This window comes from Thermobia domestica, chromosome 4 (assembly GCF_964235325.1).
Source record: "Thermobia domestica chromosome 4, izTheDome1.hap1.1, whole genome shotgun sequence".
Classification (NCBI taxonomy): Eukaryota; Metazoa; Arthropoda; class Insecta; order Zygentoma; family Lepismatidae; genus Thermobia; species Thermobia domestica.
The window spans coordinates 250,079,024-250,094,770 of record NC_137457.1 but is presented as its reverse complement, the minus strand read 5'-3'; the positions used below and the strand labels follow the sequence as shown (position 1 = coordinate 250,094,770).

At 35.5% G+C, this 15,747-nt stretch overlaps 1 protein-coding gene across 3 annotated transcripts in view; it reads left to right on the top strand.

Moving 5' to 3' along the window:
• The window catches only part of LOC145683971 (uncharacterized), a 537,083-nt gene that overhangs the window by 236,894 nt on the left and 284,442 nt on the right, over positions 1 to 15,747 (top strand). Inside the window, exon 1 of one of the 3 annotated variants that reach the window (XM_081755704.1) lies at positions 2,100 to 2,123. The exons of the other annotated variants lie outside the window; for them this stretch is intronic. Coding sequence (XP_081611830.1) covers positions 2,115 to 2,123 — 9 coding nt within the window. The 5' untranslated portion in view covers positions 2,100 to 2,114. Of the gene's footprint in view, positions 1 to 2,099; positions 2,124 to 15,747 lie in introns of those variants that run through there. 3 annotated transcript variants of the gene reach the window in all.

Sequence of the window (15,747 nt, the reverse complement as noted above, 5' to 3'; positions counted from 1 at the left end):
GTAGGATAAGGAATTCCTGTCATGACTTTCACACTCTCCGGACCTAACCACATGGGATTTGTTGTGTGATGTTAGTGATGTTATGTGAAAAATGTTTACACACTTCTTCTACTAACAAACAGAATTGAGAGCTCACATCAACAGTGCTTTCCAACAGATTGATAGGAACATGCTGCACCGAATGTGGGAAGAACTTGATTATCGACTTGATATTTGCAGAATCGGTAGGGGAACACACATATCACAAAAAATGTGAGTTTTTTAAAAAAGTTTTGTGCCAATATGTCCGATACGTCTGCAAAGTTTTGTGACAATATGTCCGATATCAAACTACAGTGAATTTATGAAATCGGGTCAGTAATTTGTAATAACCCTGTATAAATGTATATAAAACCGAAATACCAGTGACTAACCTCTGATTAATCGTTGTCTTGAGAATCCTTTGGCGGCTTTGAATACCTGTGGCATCTTTTAAGCTGACAATGTTTTTTGTTTTCGTCTTTCAGATAAGCTACAATTTTAATGGTTTCATTTTAACGAATTATTCTTCTAATTCTATTTAAATATCCCTTACTTCGTGAAAATTATATTGTTTTACAGGGGCGTTACTCATGGAGGTCCACCGAGTCCAGACTTCTCCCCCCTCCTCAAATAAACTTCCTATTTCAACACACATTTGTACACTTTCTTAATAAAACTGTACGTGTTTAACAGGGAAACGTTTACTGTAGCATGAACATTTGATTTTACACTTCATCTATACTTTTTCTCTTGTAAAAACGATCTAGTTCTATCATATATATATATATATATATATATATATATATATATATTTCTGAAAATATGGGTGGAAGTATTTCACTTATCGGGTACAGAATAATATCCGTTCAATACTACATAGGCGTAGTGGCTTGTAGTATTGAACTCTACTCGCAAAGCTTCGACTCTCCAATCAAAAGTTTCTGGGAGCGTTGTTTTATATGCCATTTTAATATTTAAAAGAGTTTGGTGTACCAACCAAAATTCCTTTATCTACTTGTCTTATTTGTCTCTTCGTGCTGAAGAAAAAAAAAACTTAAGAACCAGTTCATGAATGACAATTATTTTTGACCAGAATGTAGAGTGTCAGAAGTTAAAAAATAGGGTTCATTGATGGAAACGATCCATCCAGTTGATCCGAATATATGAACCCTAGTCGCATGCAGTACAACTGTATCTAAAAGTAAGGTTAGTTGTATATCATTCAGCTATTTTTCAGTATTCTAACGAAACCCCTTTACGTGGTGTACACGTGACACTTCTACTTTAAAAAAAAAACAAGCAGTTTTACGTCTCAGGATTATGCACAGAGGCTAAAGGAGGCTGTATGGATAATAATGCTGGAATGAAGAAAGTGGGAGAACCCTTTCAGAAAACTCTTGTTCACGGTGATGTCCGACACAAAGTCCAGTTGATGGAAGCTGGGATTGAACCAGATCCCCCACGCACGAGAGGTGAACAGTCTACCACTGAGCTTCCGCTGTTCCATATAATTTTAATATTAAATAATAAAACTTAATATAAACAATATTAAATTTATATATAACAAGATTATTTTGAAAAAGAAAGGGCACAATTGGATTGGAAGAAGAAATTAGTAAAACTACATCATTAATATTGTAGTCATTTCAAAGAAAACAGAAAAAATAATTCTCGATGGAAATCAATGGAGTAGAAATGACAATTGCAGTCAATAAATAATCTTGCGTTTATTCCCGTCCTTGCTTCTAATATACAATTACAAATTGCATAAATAGCACATGTGATACAGCATCCTTTTCTAATCCTACAAAACTCAAAATAATCATTATATGTATATTTGTTTACGAGGCTATATATCAAATACATTTCCCCAGATTTTTTTTAAATAGTACACCTAATTAAAGTGATACGTTAAAGTTTATTTTTAGGTCTAATATTAAAGTTTGTAGGTGGTATGTCAGATAAAAATGAACTTCTAAATAAGAACTATTTCTAATCGTTTTCTTTCTTTGTTACAGGTAAGATATCCAGAGGAAAGATGTATAGAAGATTCCTTATTGATTCGACTTTGCAAATGATTTGATTTTCCACTTATGAAAACGGTAAGTTAGCAAAATATTATCAGCTCTAAAGATTGCACTTTAATGCCCTTTCAAATATCGAGCCGTTATGAGACGAGACCTTCTGTTAAAATAGGATCCGAGCGACTACTTTGGTTTGTATCCAAGGAACGTACCACCCGAATAGCCCATTTGATGCGCAAAGTAAACATCCCGACATCCAGCAAATCTTCCTGTTATTAAATCGATCATTAGCACAGGGATGTGAGGTACAGCTTTGCTGGGCTTCGAGCCATATTGGCATAGCTGGTAATGAAGAGGGAGACCGCATAGTGAAAGTTAGTGCCCATGAAGCAAGCGAAGTTCCGTCTCAACATGCCCAGAACGGACCTGCGTTCGTTATACATTGCTCAGTTCCATCAGTGATGGCAGCTCGAATTGGACCAGGCTGTCAATAATAATTTACATATACTCAAACCTGAACTAGTTGTTTGAATCATCAGTTCTAGATCATCTTGACAGTAGGAACGAATTCTAACTTGACTTCGAATCGGGAATCTGTATTTAACACGCGGATTTCTATTAATTAAAACTAAAATCTGACCAGAGTCAATTACTTTTAATAAATAATAATGTTAAGCTACTACTTTTACGTTAATTGTCTTTGGTTCATGGTACGTCTTTAAAATGAATCAGGTTTTTCAATCGCTGGTTTTTATGCGATCTTTTAGGGAAGATTCGTATTTAATAAGGGAAAATAAGGGTAGTTTATTTGAGGCGAAAATTGCAATTTTCTCGATAATAGCTAATGATTTTATTCATAAGAACCCTAGAATACGGCATAATGCATTTCTCTTGGAAGAATCTAGGAAGGGTAGGGTTTTTTTATTTTTAATTATTTATTTTTTTTTTAGAAAAACGAGTATTTCTCGAATTACTTTCTTCAAAATTGATTTCATATCATAACTAAATGTTTAATTAATAACTATAAAGTGGTATAAACAAGGTTTAATTTAAATATGAGAGCGAGGTAATTAATACGGCGAACCGTTAAGTTTTATTTATTTATTTATGTCTGTATTTATTTTCGTTTAAATCTGTACCTATATCTTTCCGGGCATGCTTGTATCTTGAAACGAAGATGGTATTACGTTCCGAAATTGTGTGTCATTACCAAGAGGAAACAAATACCGGTAGCAGCAGACGAGGGGTCCCAGATTTTCAGACTAAAAACCGTGACATACTATCAAAAGTTTCAGTACAGTAATAAATGGAACACTCTAGGTTGCGAACAGTGGTGCCAACCCGAAATGTTGTAAAATCCCATCTTGAGAGACAGAATTCCCACTTTGGTCTTGAAATGAAATCTTTGTTTTACGTCTCACGATTATGCCGGCTAGGCTAAAGGAGACGGTGATGATGAGAAATTAACGCAATGGTTAAATGAATAAAGTGGGAGGAAACAGGAGAACCCTGAGCAAACCCACGAACACGGTGTTTGGCCACCACAAAGCGCACTTGACGCGATCTGGGACTGAACCAAGGACACCCCATTCATCGGAAGTAAATGCTTTACCACTGAGCCGCCGTGTCCATCATTTTGGTCTTGAATTTCCCACGTTAAACTAACTACAAAATTTACGTATCCTGTATGATGCACACAGAGAGATAAACAAATATAGATACATAGATATAGATAAAATTGTCACTCATTTTCTACAATACAGTATCATTGAGTTGTCCGTAAATTTCGATTTTTCTATGTTTATTAACTGTTAACGAAAACAAGTGCATTTTGTTCTCAGGATTTAGGATTTGCATTGTCCCTTTGAGCCATCATCTTCTAATGAACGTAAAGACACTAAGAACTTTATTCTCTTATCATTTTGCGTGGAACGTTTTCCAAGTTGGTTATTTTTCATTTCGTATTTTACTTCTTTCCGTTAATTATTTTCTTTAAAAAGAAACACCTGAGCATGATTTCTTTTCTAGTAGTTCTATTTTCAAATCACAAGTTATTCTGCGCTAGGATACATCCATTTTCCGGCAACAAAATTTGAAAATTGGCACTGAGTTCAAGATTATTGAGGACTCACGAGTCTGCTTCCAATCCATAGACAATTTTGTGCTGTCAAAAGAACCATAGCTTAGATCTAACAATCCATCAAATAATTACATCCATTCTTGGCAGATGACAGCTAAAGGCAATAGACGTTCACATTAGCACCAGTTATTACCTTAACAATTTGTATAACTGTTTGATGGATTTGTAGAGCAATGCTAATGGTTTCAAGTTAATATGCGATGTTGCCACATAGTGAAACACCGTGGCGGCTGAAGGAGGCCGCGGGGGGCATTCCATCATATAACACTTTCTCTTTATTTTGACCTGTAAAATAGTGCTCTGTGGTCCGTGGGCGCCATTTTTAGAACACCCGATATATATAATACGAAAAATCCCATATATGCTGCTAATCGCGACAAAAATTCCCTTTATCTCTTTTCAAAAATCCCTCAAAATGGAAATGTTCTCACGAGTTGGCATCACTGGCGACGGATGCATCAATCCTGAGATATCGAGTTGAGAAGGCGAACCGATCGATAGTTCTCGCAAAATCATGTAAGGTACCGGTTGTTTACTCAAAATTGCAAATTTTCAGTAATATTTGACACACCTTCACCTATAGAATTCCATCGTCTGTTGTACTGAACACAAAAACAGCCTCATTATTATTATTATTATTAAAAAAAAAAAAAAAAAAACTTTTCTCCTAAAAATAACTAACTTAAGTAATCTCTGCGTTTTTTTTAAATTCTTACGACAAAATTGGTTTGTCACTTCTAATTTAAGGAACTTACTTTCAGAGCAATATTTGTACCAAATTCGAAAGCAATCGGGCAGAAATGTATAGCACTCTATCTGAGTGGAACATCCTTCGCTGGCATTAGATTAATTTTGCAGTGGAGGCTGTAAGTTCGTCTTCTTTTAATGGCCTCCTCCACGCTTCAGGCAATTTCTCTTCCTCTATATCTTTTTTGGTTTAGCCTTTTCTCTGTCCAACACAATTACCAGCTTTCTCTATCCAATTCTAGCTTACGTACTGTACAAATAATTTCCACTATTTCTTCTTATTCCGTTTTCCCAGCTAATCTTTCCAAGAATCCTCTTTTCTCACGGATTATTTTTCGTTTTCCCTCTATTTTCGCATTAATGGGTGAATCCCTTCTTTCCTAGATCTGAAAATAGGTAGATATTTCATCTAATGGTACGGGAATAGGGATAGCGTTTTCGGCTTGAGATTTTTTTTTTTTTTTTTTTTTGTGAGAGCAAATTCCTTAAGCTGACCGTCTTTACTGCTTTTATTTGCCCTAAATTTCTTAGTCTCTCTAAGAGAATGTATTTAGATGGTTCAACATTGTTTTAGACTTAAGCTTTATAGCTTAATATGGAATCTGAATCAGTGGTCGAAGTGAGACGGTATGCGGTGGTATGCCATACCGCCTCTGGTTTTTCAGTGTTGAAGGCCTCTGCTTTTCCAGTGATCAAGACATACCGTCACTGGAGAGTAGATGCTTAATACATTTAATAAACCATTTTTATACACTGTAATTGACGAATAGTTTTGCACGTAAAAAGATTTTATTTCTTATGTAGAAATAATTTGCAAGTTGACAACACCGATAGTTTTGTTATCTTTTTCACACCTTTTGTTTTTAAAATGAGGTGTTTTCAAAGACGTTCATCTAGTTTATATTTTTGTTGTCCCATATTCAATTGTTTCTTTCTTATCTATGTGTATGTCTTCTTGCCTTAGTGCATATAAATGTCATGTTTTGAGCATGGGTTGATTTAGGGATTGTCTGCTGTGGAGGGCGCATCTTCCGGGGGTTTGGAATAACCCTCAGTCGATTGTGGGGTCCGCGAGTTTTCCCGCAGGAAATAGTTAATATAAAAACTCGACTTTTGAGCATTTTCTTGCATAATGCTCTCTAGTACATCATAAGAGGATATATATATATATATATATATATATATATATATATATATATATATATATATATATTTTTTTTTTTTTTCAGAAAGTTGTTGGCGGGCTCTCCAATGGTTTTCAGTCATTATGTAAATAGAAATGCAATGTTTTAGACAACATACCCTCACTATATTTCAAAATTTAGATAGCCAGTATGTCGAGTCAAAATCGTAATAAAACATACCGCCTCTGCTTTTCCCCCCACTTCGAACACTGATCTGAACTATGTTCTTCTACCGGGCTTTAAACCCGGCTCTCCACAACAAAAGAACCGTAAAAAAGAGTTCTCTCTATTCTTCTGGTAGAAAAAAATGAAGTTCTAATTTTACAGCTAACTGTTATGCCCTTTAGATCAAAAGAGAGAGATTATCACTGAAAGTGAATTGTTATGAATGAATTGGTAGAATGAGGATTTCGGAGGAAACGGGAGAACTACTGGAAATCTCACGGACAGGATGTCATCTAGCATAAGTTCACATAGTCTGGGATCCAATCAGGGACCCGTGGCACCATCGGAAGTGAATGCTCTGCTACTTTTTTTTTTAAATCTAGACTTTTTTGCGTGTACTTTTTGTAATTACTAGATACGGCCCCGAACACAAACATTGAGGCAGTTAAAAATGACCATGGTCTTCAGAGGAACTCGAACGCCTAAGATTGGGAGCCTAACGCCTTAAATTGCTTCACTAGGGCACAATTGAGCCACCCATTTTCCCATTTGTCTGGTGGAAGTAAAACGAATTATAGAAACTTTGATTGAAGATAATTGTGTTCGGATTTAAACTAAATAATAAAGTTTTTGTAATACGTAAATTTAAGACAAAATCGATGTCCATCGATGGTAGATAGATAATCTAAATAGATAATCAATGATAGTCTAAAATACAATAACTAAATAATTGATATTTTGAATATACTATTCAATATGATTTCAGGAAACCGTGTTTCTGTTTTTAATAATTTCTTATCGATTCCTCTAATATCTGCTACGTTTTATTTGTTGAAATTGACCTTCTCTTTTCAGCGCTAAATCTATATGAGACATAGACCTACAGTTTAAGGTGGAATTTGAACTACAGTTATACGCGTAAATTTCAATGTTCTCCCACAGGGATTCGAACCCGGAACCTCGTGCACCAAAGTCACACCTGCTAGTTTTTTTTTTATTTCGTTCTAACCGGAATAGTTGTTTCCATATTCATGTAATTAATGTTACTCACTTTTCTAGTTGACTTATTACGACAGGGACACGAACACAAACTTCGAGGGCAATTACAAAAAAAAAAAAAAAAAAAAAAACTTTTTATAGTGTTTTGAACTCCTCAATTGGTTTTACTTCACGATCGTCAGCCTAACGCCTCGAACTTCTCGACTACACCATATAAGCTGTCACTAAACCAGCGGAGAGCGTCATCCTTTTTGTTTTGTCTTAATGAAAATGGCAAATATTAAAATATGTTTCAATATTAAACTTTGGATAGGAGTTTAGTAGGTTTAATGTTTTGAATCTGACGCATTTACATTGAATATCCTAATAATATACTACTCTCTATACCAAGAAGCGTTGTTGGGAAGCATAACACAAAGGGACGAAACTATATCTGATAGTGACTTTAATTAGTTATTAAGCCACTACATGTATGGATTTCATTTAATTACTAGCAATAGAATTTGTGAAGCTGCTGGTTTGTTCATTATAGTGTTGAAATAGCATATAACCAACTACACTTCCCAAGTTCTCTTATAATCTTTTGTTATGTTCAAGAACAAAGGAAGCTCTACCTCGCTTGCCGCAGTTTCATATATATATACAGCATATATAATATAAAACAGGGTTAGCTGTAACTTAATCTTTGGTAATGATTCCTCTCATATCTGCAACACTTCTCTCGTTAATTACACGTAGCTTTTCAACGTCAATATTATCCCTTGGCGAATGGCTTTTAATAACTATCTCGTTTCGTCGTTGCACAATGGCACCGCGACATCTGGAAAGGATTCTACCGCCACTCCTGAAGAGTTTAGTTGAGTAAATGTCCGACACAATAGCTTTTGGTTGGGTGGTTAACTCACGCCGTTAACTGAGCTATACACATAAAATGTTACATGATGTTTCCAAAGCTTCAATTGTCTAGATAGTGTGTCATAAAGCACAAATCGTTGTTACCTTGGTAACTGCAGGAGTGAGTAAAATTTATATGAATAGAAACATTACACAATCTGGTACTTGCTCTGTTTTTCGTGTAATGTGGTTTGTGCAAGTAAACTTGAATAAAATAAAATAATTGATACATTCTATCTTATGTTTATCAAGTAGCAGTATGAGTGTACAACGGATGGAGTTTGCTTAATACTCTTAGAACGCTCAATAGATGTTTTAAAAAAATGCTTCTTGCTATCTCTTATAGTTTTTGCTCTATGTATATCATTATTGAAACCGGAAGTTGTTGTGAATTTCTGTTCTATCTGGTTCTAGTAGACAGTTAAGGACGGAGATGAAATGCATTCTTGGAACGCTTAACCAATTGCAGGAAACAGCTTCTCGCTGTCTATTACCGTTTTTGTTTTATAATGATCAACGTTAAAATTCAAAATGTTTGATTTCTACCACTTCCGGTTTGGACATTACCTCCGCCAAAGAACTCTACTCCTAACTTATGACCCTCTGTATCTTGGCCAAAATTGGTGATGATCCTTCAAGTAGTTACTGAGATTTTTTTATATCCGTGTGTTTGTGGATACACGGACAAACATGGTGGGTATGGAAATTTTGGTAAACCAAACTTTTTAAAAATGAATGGTTGTATATTTCGCCTATCTATAAATCCATACCTTGGGCTTGATATACTTCTTGGTACAGCGGGGGACACTTCTAAATGGTACACCTTAGCCGTAAATCTCCATATGGCTGTACCATTTAGAAGTGTCACCCGCTGTACAATGGGTGTCGTGTAAAATTGTGTCTACACCGTGTGTGGATAGCTGTTCCAACGTTTTCGAAAATTCTGCATCTAGAAAGGAAAAAGGGAAGGATGTCTATAAACTGTTGTGTAAACTTATATTTTACCCGAGAAATGCCGAGTTCATCAGCTAGTTTAACGTATTTACTATTTTATTTAACTGTTTCACAGGCAGTAAGAGGGATTCTTCCCTAATACTAAGGGAGACTTAAGTTTGCTCTTATTTCCTTCATCTAAAACGTTATTCCCAGTACAGCCATGGGTCTTTTCCTGTAAAGGAATGATAATTGCATTCGAACGATTTTTTTGTTTTCGTTTTGTGCTTATCCTGCATCTACTGTGTAAATATGTGAATAGTGGTTGATTACTGTTTTGCAACTTTTCTTCCATTTTCTAATTTGAAAGATTTTTGCTTTTCTTCCCTCAATAAACTTGAAAATTGCTCACAGATATTGATTGTGTCCTTCGCTTCAAACTTATCACGTTTTTATTATGTTCTTAACTTTTCCTTGCCATTGTCAAACAAAGAGTTCCTTCAGTGTGTAAACTTAATAAAATACAGTTCCTAAACAAATTTAATATACAGATTCCACGAAGTGGTGTAGTTGCATTTTCACCTACCGTTCCTGATGAAGTTATTGCGTCACAAAAGGTGAAAATTTGGCATTAGAGCATGTGTTCTATGTGCTATCCTTCTTGAGCAAGGCCTTTTTTCCAATTTTCATCTTTATCCTTCCATCAAAATACTACAGCATCGCTTTTTATTGCCGGTACTATTTTATATCTTCATCGTTACTCTCCTATTCTTAATCTTCGTACCTACTGCGACATTTTACAACATATCCGCCATAAATGATATACATAATCCCACTCAAACACTTTGTGTTGGCAATGAACATGAAACAATGCAGAACATAGAAAAAACAATCAGCATCACAACATCGGCGTTTATTGACTTTTTTTTTTATTATTATTATTCTAAGTCCAAGTTTTATTGTGCATCTTCAAATAATATTTTATGTGAATTGACAGCGATATTATACGACTAGCGATTAATGCTTTTAAGTAGATGAATGACAAAACTATACATGTTTTATCCATTGCACATAACTTTCGAGATGTTTAATTTGTGTAAGGGTGGCTCAAGATGTAATTTTCCTTGTTCTAGCAGTGTAATTGTTTACAATGAAATTATGTTACAGTAAAAAAAATCGGAGTGAATTTCAGAATAATTTGGGAAGAGGATATGTATGTGTCATTTTCAATATCCAAGCAAAAATATATAGATCCTAGTGGGAGGGGTTGCTCAGCTCTTAGAATCGATGCCTATGCTGTAACCTAATCTTAAATTCAATAACATAGACGACTATTAACCGTAAAGTAGAAGAGACATTGTCCTATCACTTTTTTTTTTTTTTTTTTTTTTTAAAGTGTCCACGCACGAACGGTTGATCATATTTATCCCTTGCGATTTTATATCTCAAGTTGAATAATTAATAATTTACAAGGTAAGACAAAAGCAGTGTTACTAAACAAGGCCGTCTTAATGCATGTAAGCGATGGTAATTTGCTCGGAGGCCCCACGAATAGTAGTTATATGTCTTATGTGTAAAATTTAGTCGTAGAGGTCCCAGCAAACTGGTTTGCCACGGGACCCATAATTCTGTTCAGATGGCACAGTTACTACGTAGATTATAACTATGAACATGTTGAATATACGTTCAAGAGTATCCATCTCCACGTTAGTTTCTGACATATCCTTCGTAAATTTACATGACGTTTGCCTTTAAAAACATCCTGCTTTTAAATAAATTTGATGATTTTCACCTAATATTTTCCTCCCCACAAATCTCGTTGTTGTACTTTTTAAAGTTTCGTGTATTGGCTTCAACTAATTTTCTCTGAGACCCCCTGTGAAATTTCAATGACGAAGCGTGCGTCATGATTTACCTCCCTTGTAGGGCACTATCTCGGTGCAGCTACTGATGGAACAGGTCAATAACTTCGTCAGTTAGATCCGTGATCTACCAGATTCGGAGTGACTGAAACAAACCCAGTGTGACTCGGATACGACAACGATACCTTACTATAATATGGTGCTTATGTATCAGTCTGCTAATGTAATTCTAACAAACATGAATCTCTCCTCCGTCTCGCTTATTATGTCTATTATTTTTACGTCTGTGTCTCTCTGTGTTTAAAGCAATACATGAAAATAACTGTAAGATCTATCAAAGCGGAAGCGCACATGCAAATCACACTGAGAAAAATCCATTCTCCGGACAGCGGTATATTGTACAAATATACGGAATCTTCTTGCTTACTACAGAAATCAGTACGGAGCATACGTTATCCGTATGCTACATAGGCACTACCCTATGTCTGATATCGAACAGCCTTCCTTATATTACATACATATATGTGTGTTACCTTCGTCAGCTATATGTTATATACGTCCATTTGTATGAGAGATCCTGACCGCCTATATTGTTTCATACGGAAAGCACGTACAGATGGAACACTTATACAGAGAATATTGTAAAACATGCGTTTTCAGTTATACGTTTGCTGCACTTTGTCCAAAAACTATAGGCTTTACAAATGTTACATACGATTTTATGTACGTCACATACATTTTTTCTTAGTACACAGAAAAGAAAAGCTTCTTTTTTTGGTTATGAAGAATATAAAATTTGAACCGAGTGAGCCTGTAAAACTTTAGTAGAATATGAGCGATGCCACGAAGGGGCAACGAGGGTTAAGGAGTAACTTACAAAAATACCCTGAAGCGTGCCGTAATTTCCCCTTTGAAACTTAAGAAGTGCCGCTATTATTTGGGGATTGAAATCAATCAAGGATGAGATCTTTCGCTCGCTTTTAGTGTGCACGGGATAATTTACGAATTTTGGAATAGATATCTGAGAAGGTTGATGCCACGAGAACATTAAATTGAACTATAATTTACTACATTGGGCAAGTTATAAATAATATGTAATTACAGTGAAAAATTATAAACCGACACTAGCAACTTTTAAACCGGAAATACTATTTTTATTCATTAATTGCATATCGTTCGTTACACATCTTTCTAAACAAATCTCATCAAGAATATCCTGATCCTATCTCCGCGTAATACGAGGGCTATCCAGAAAGTAGATTACGTTTTGGAATAAAAAATCAACAAAGTATAGGAAACAAATTTTATTATATACAGATGAAAGCCACACACAAATACTACTTTTCGGCATAGTCACCATTCAAATTAAGGCATTTATCGTAGCGATGTACGAGCTTGGAAATTCCTTCGTCGAAAAATTCGGCCGCCTGCGACTTCAACCACTTCGTTACCTCTTCTTGCAGCTGTTCGTCGCCATCAAAACGCTGCATAGCCAGCCACTTCTTCATTGCTGGGAATAGGTGGAAGTCGCTCGGTGCCAGGTCGGGACTGTACGGCGGATGAGGAAACAACTCCCACTGAAAAGATTCAAGAACTTCACGCGTGACATTTGCCGTGTGGGGCCGGGCGTTGTCGTGAATCAACAAGATCTTAGAGCTCAACATTCCTCTGCGCTTGTTTTGAATTGCTCTTCTGAGGTTTTGCAGAGTTTGGCAATACCTTTGAGCGTTTATTGTAGTGCCTCTTTCCAGGAAGTCCACCAAAATCACACCTTTTCTGTCCCAAAAAACAGTCGCCATCATCTTCCTTGCCGACATTGTTTGCATGCATTTCTTGGGTTTTTGGGGAGAACCTGTGTGCCCCCACTGCATTGATTGCAATTTCGTTTCACAGTTCACGTGTTTCACCCATGTTTCGTCACCAGTAACGATGCGATCGAGTAAAGAGTCACCATCCTTATTGTAGGCGTCCAAAAAGTGCAACGCTGCAGCCATTCGCTGATTTTTGTGGTCCTCTGTCAAGATTTTTGGAATCCATCTTGCACAAAACTTGTGGTAACCAAGCTTTTCGCTGATGATTTCGTGCAACAAACTTCGCGAAATTTGTGGAAAACTCAAAGAAAGTTCCGTTATTGTGAACTTTCGATTTTCACGGACTTTAACATCGACTTTTTCGACAAGTTCGGCAGTCACTTTGCTGGGTCTCCCACTTCGATCTTCGTCGTGAACATTGGTTCGGCCATTTTTAAATCTTATGACCCACTGTCGCACTCCACCTTCAGTGATAATGTTGTCCCCATACACTTCACACAGCTGCCGATAGATTTCTATCGGTTTACAGTTTTTTGCTGTCAGAAACCTTATTACTGCACGCACCTCGCAGCTCGCGGGATTTTCAATTAACGCAGACATTTCAAACCGTCACAGTATCTTAACGGAGCACAGCACGAACCTCTCACTAGCACGGCTAGATGCCGACTGAGCTGCGCAACGCTCTGACCCCAAGATGGCCGCGCTAGCCCCGCCCCTAGCGGACACAGACGAAAACGTAATCTACTTTCTGGATAGCCCTCGTACTTCGAAAAACGAAGGAATGGTTTTGAATTAATTAGTTTCAAAGAAAAAAAAAGTTTACGTGATTTGTTACTGCGTGTTACGTCATGATAATGGATGTTCATTATGAAAATTCATTAATATATATCTTAAGAAAGGAGTAACTCTTGACTTTTAATGCTTTTGGCTGCGAAAGTGATTCATTATACGAGATTAAATTAAAATAATTAGAATAAATGATAACAACAGTTCGTTTCGTTTAAAATATACTGTTTAACATGATTAATTTAATCACTCATACAACACGAGAGAACATACATTACTTCCAACCTGCTAATTATATAGTTTTCAAGGTCTTACCATTCTTTTGAATGGAGAGTATAGTATTATGTAGAGCGTATGAAATGTGATGTGAACATGATACTGTATATGTATTATTTCATAAACCACTTAGGCGGTGAAAGTTAGAAATACTTTGTTGAATAATGTACGAGAAAATTGCATTTCCGGATCTTAACTCTTATTTTCCGTACTTATTCTAAGACTACAGGGTGGAATAAAAGTTCCTTTCCCCCAGGGGTAAAAGTGAATCTGAAAGGGTAAGGGGACGGATGACGTCACGCTGTCCCCCTTGGCTATCTTTGCCCTTTGCAATTTTTTTTTTTTTTAGGAAGTCGAGGGATCTATAGATATTTTTGGAAGTGGGGTAACGGCGTCCTCTCGCGTTCTCCTTCACTTTTATCCTTGCTTTCTCCCTAAAATCGTTCTTGGTTTTCGAACGAAACTCCGGTACAAAATAATCTGAAGTGGAAGGATCATAGGACCATTGTTTTGTGAACAAACTATCACCAGCGTCATATATATATATATATATATATATATATATATATATATATATATATATATATATATATATATATATATATATATATATATATATATATATATATATATATATATATATATATATATATATATATATATATATATCTTGATATTACAAGAGGTGGTTATAGGGCTTCAAGAGGGAAATCATGTAGATAAATTTTTAACAAAGCCAAAGCTAAAGGAATAAAGCTGCCCTCATATGCTGTACTAATTGTTGTAGACAGCAGTGTGTAATTGAAATGTTTATCTAACGTAACTTCACTCAAAAGTCACCTGGTTATTCAAGAACGTGAAAACAGCCCTCAATATGCCGATATGAAATGCATATGACAACATATGCACTTCCTCACATTGGACTTTGGAGTACAGGTGAGAAACTTCTCGGAGTACAGATGGGGAAACATTTCCATGAATAGTACTACAGAATGATGAATGCAATCTAATACCATACTTTTACGTATCATGAAATGAGTTTTTTTTTTTTTTTTTTTTTTAACTGAAACACCGCTAAATCTGCATCAATTGAAACAGTTAAACTGTAACTTAAGAGATTAAACTATCAAATCAAAAGTTCAGTTTAAGGTTATTTGATCTGTACTGTCTTTTACTTGGTAATTCAACGATGAGAATTATTTATCGATGATCTCTACCTTGTAGATGGTCTCTATTTTGAGCAATTATGTGAAGAAATGAGCAGTAAAAGTTAAAGAAGTGTTCGTTTTAGTTACTAATTACTAGAAGGAAAACTACTTTTATTGCACCCTGTATGTCACAAAGGCATGGGAAACGATGTTAACATTGATTAACTAATACTTTCAAAATACAATTTAGTATCTTTATTAGTATTTGAATGATATTACTTATTGAAATGGTATAAAAATTTGATTCTGATTTTTGCACGACTTGCTGATTTCCCGTTCGTGAATTTCGTGCTTTTAGCCCAAAAGAAGTGTTGTAGCTTTTACCCGCAAAGAACTGGTATTGTCCAAATTCATTCATTCGTTCATTGAATCAAAAGAATTGAATCATTTTACAAAATAAATCACAGAGGAATGACATAGTTACATTTTCTAATAAATCATATCAAGCTTTACTGCATTTAAATCTTGCGCTATTAATAGAGACCCAGATTTACGGTTTAAAATTCAACTACTGCAATAACGCATGTGAAAAAGTAAATTCTGAATATAAATTACTACATTTAGTACTACAGTAAATCACTACTGAGATGCTGCACAATCTATTCAATCCATAAAGTTCATAAGGGATGAAAATAATGTAATACAAAAATTTTCATACTAAACTTCCTCTCACACTTCACTCAGGCTTGGAACTGAC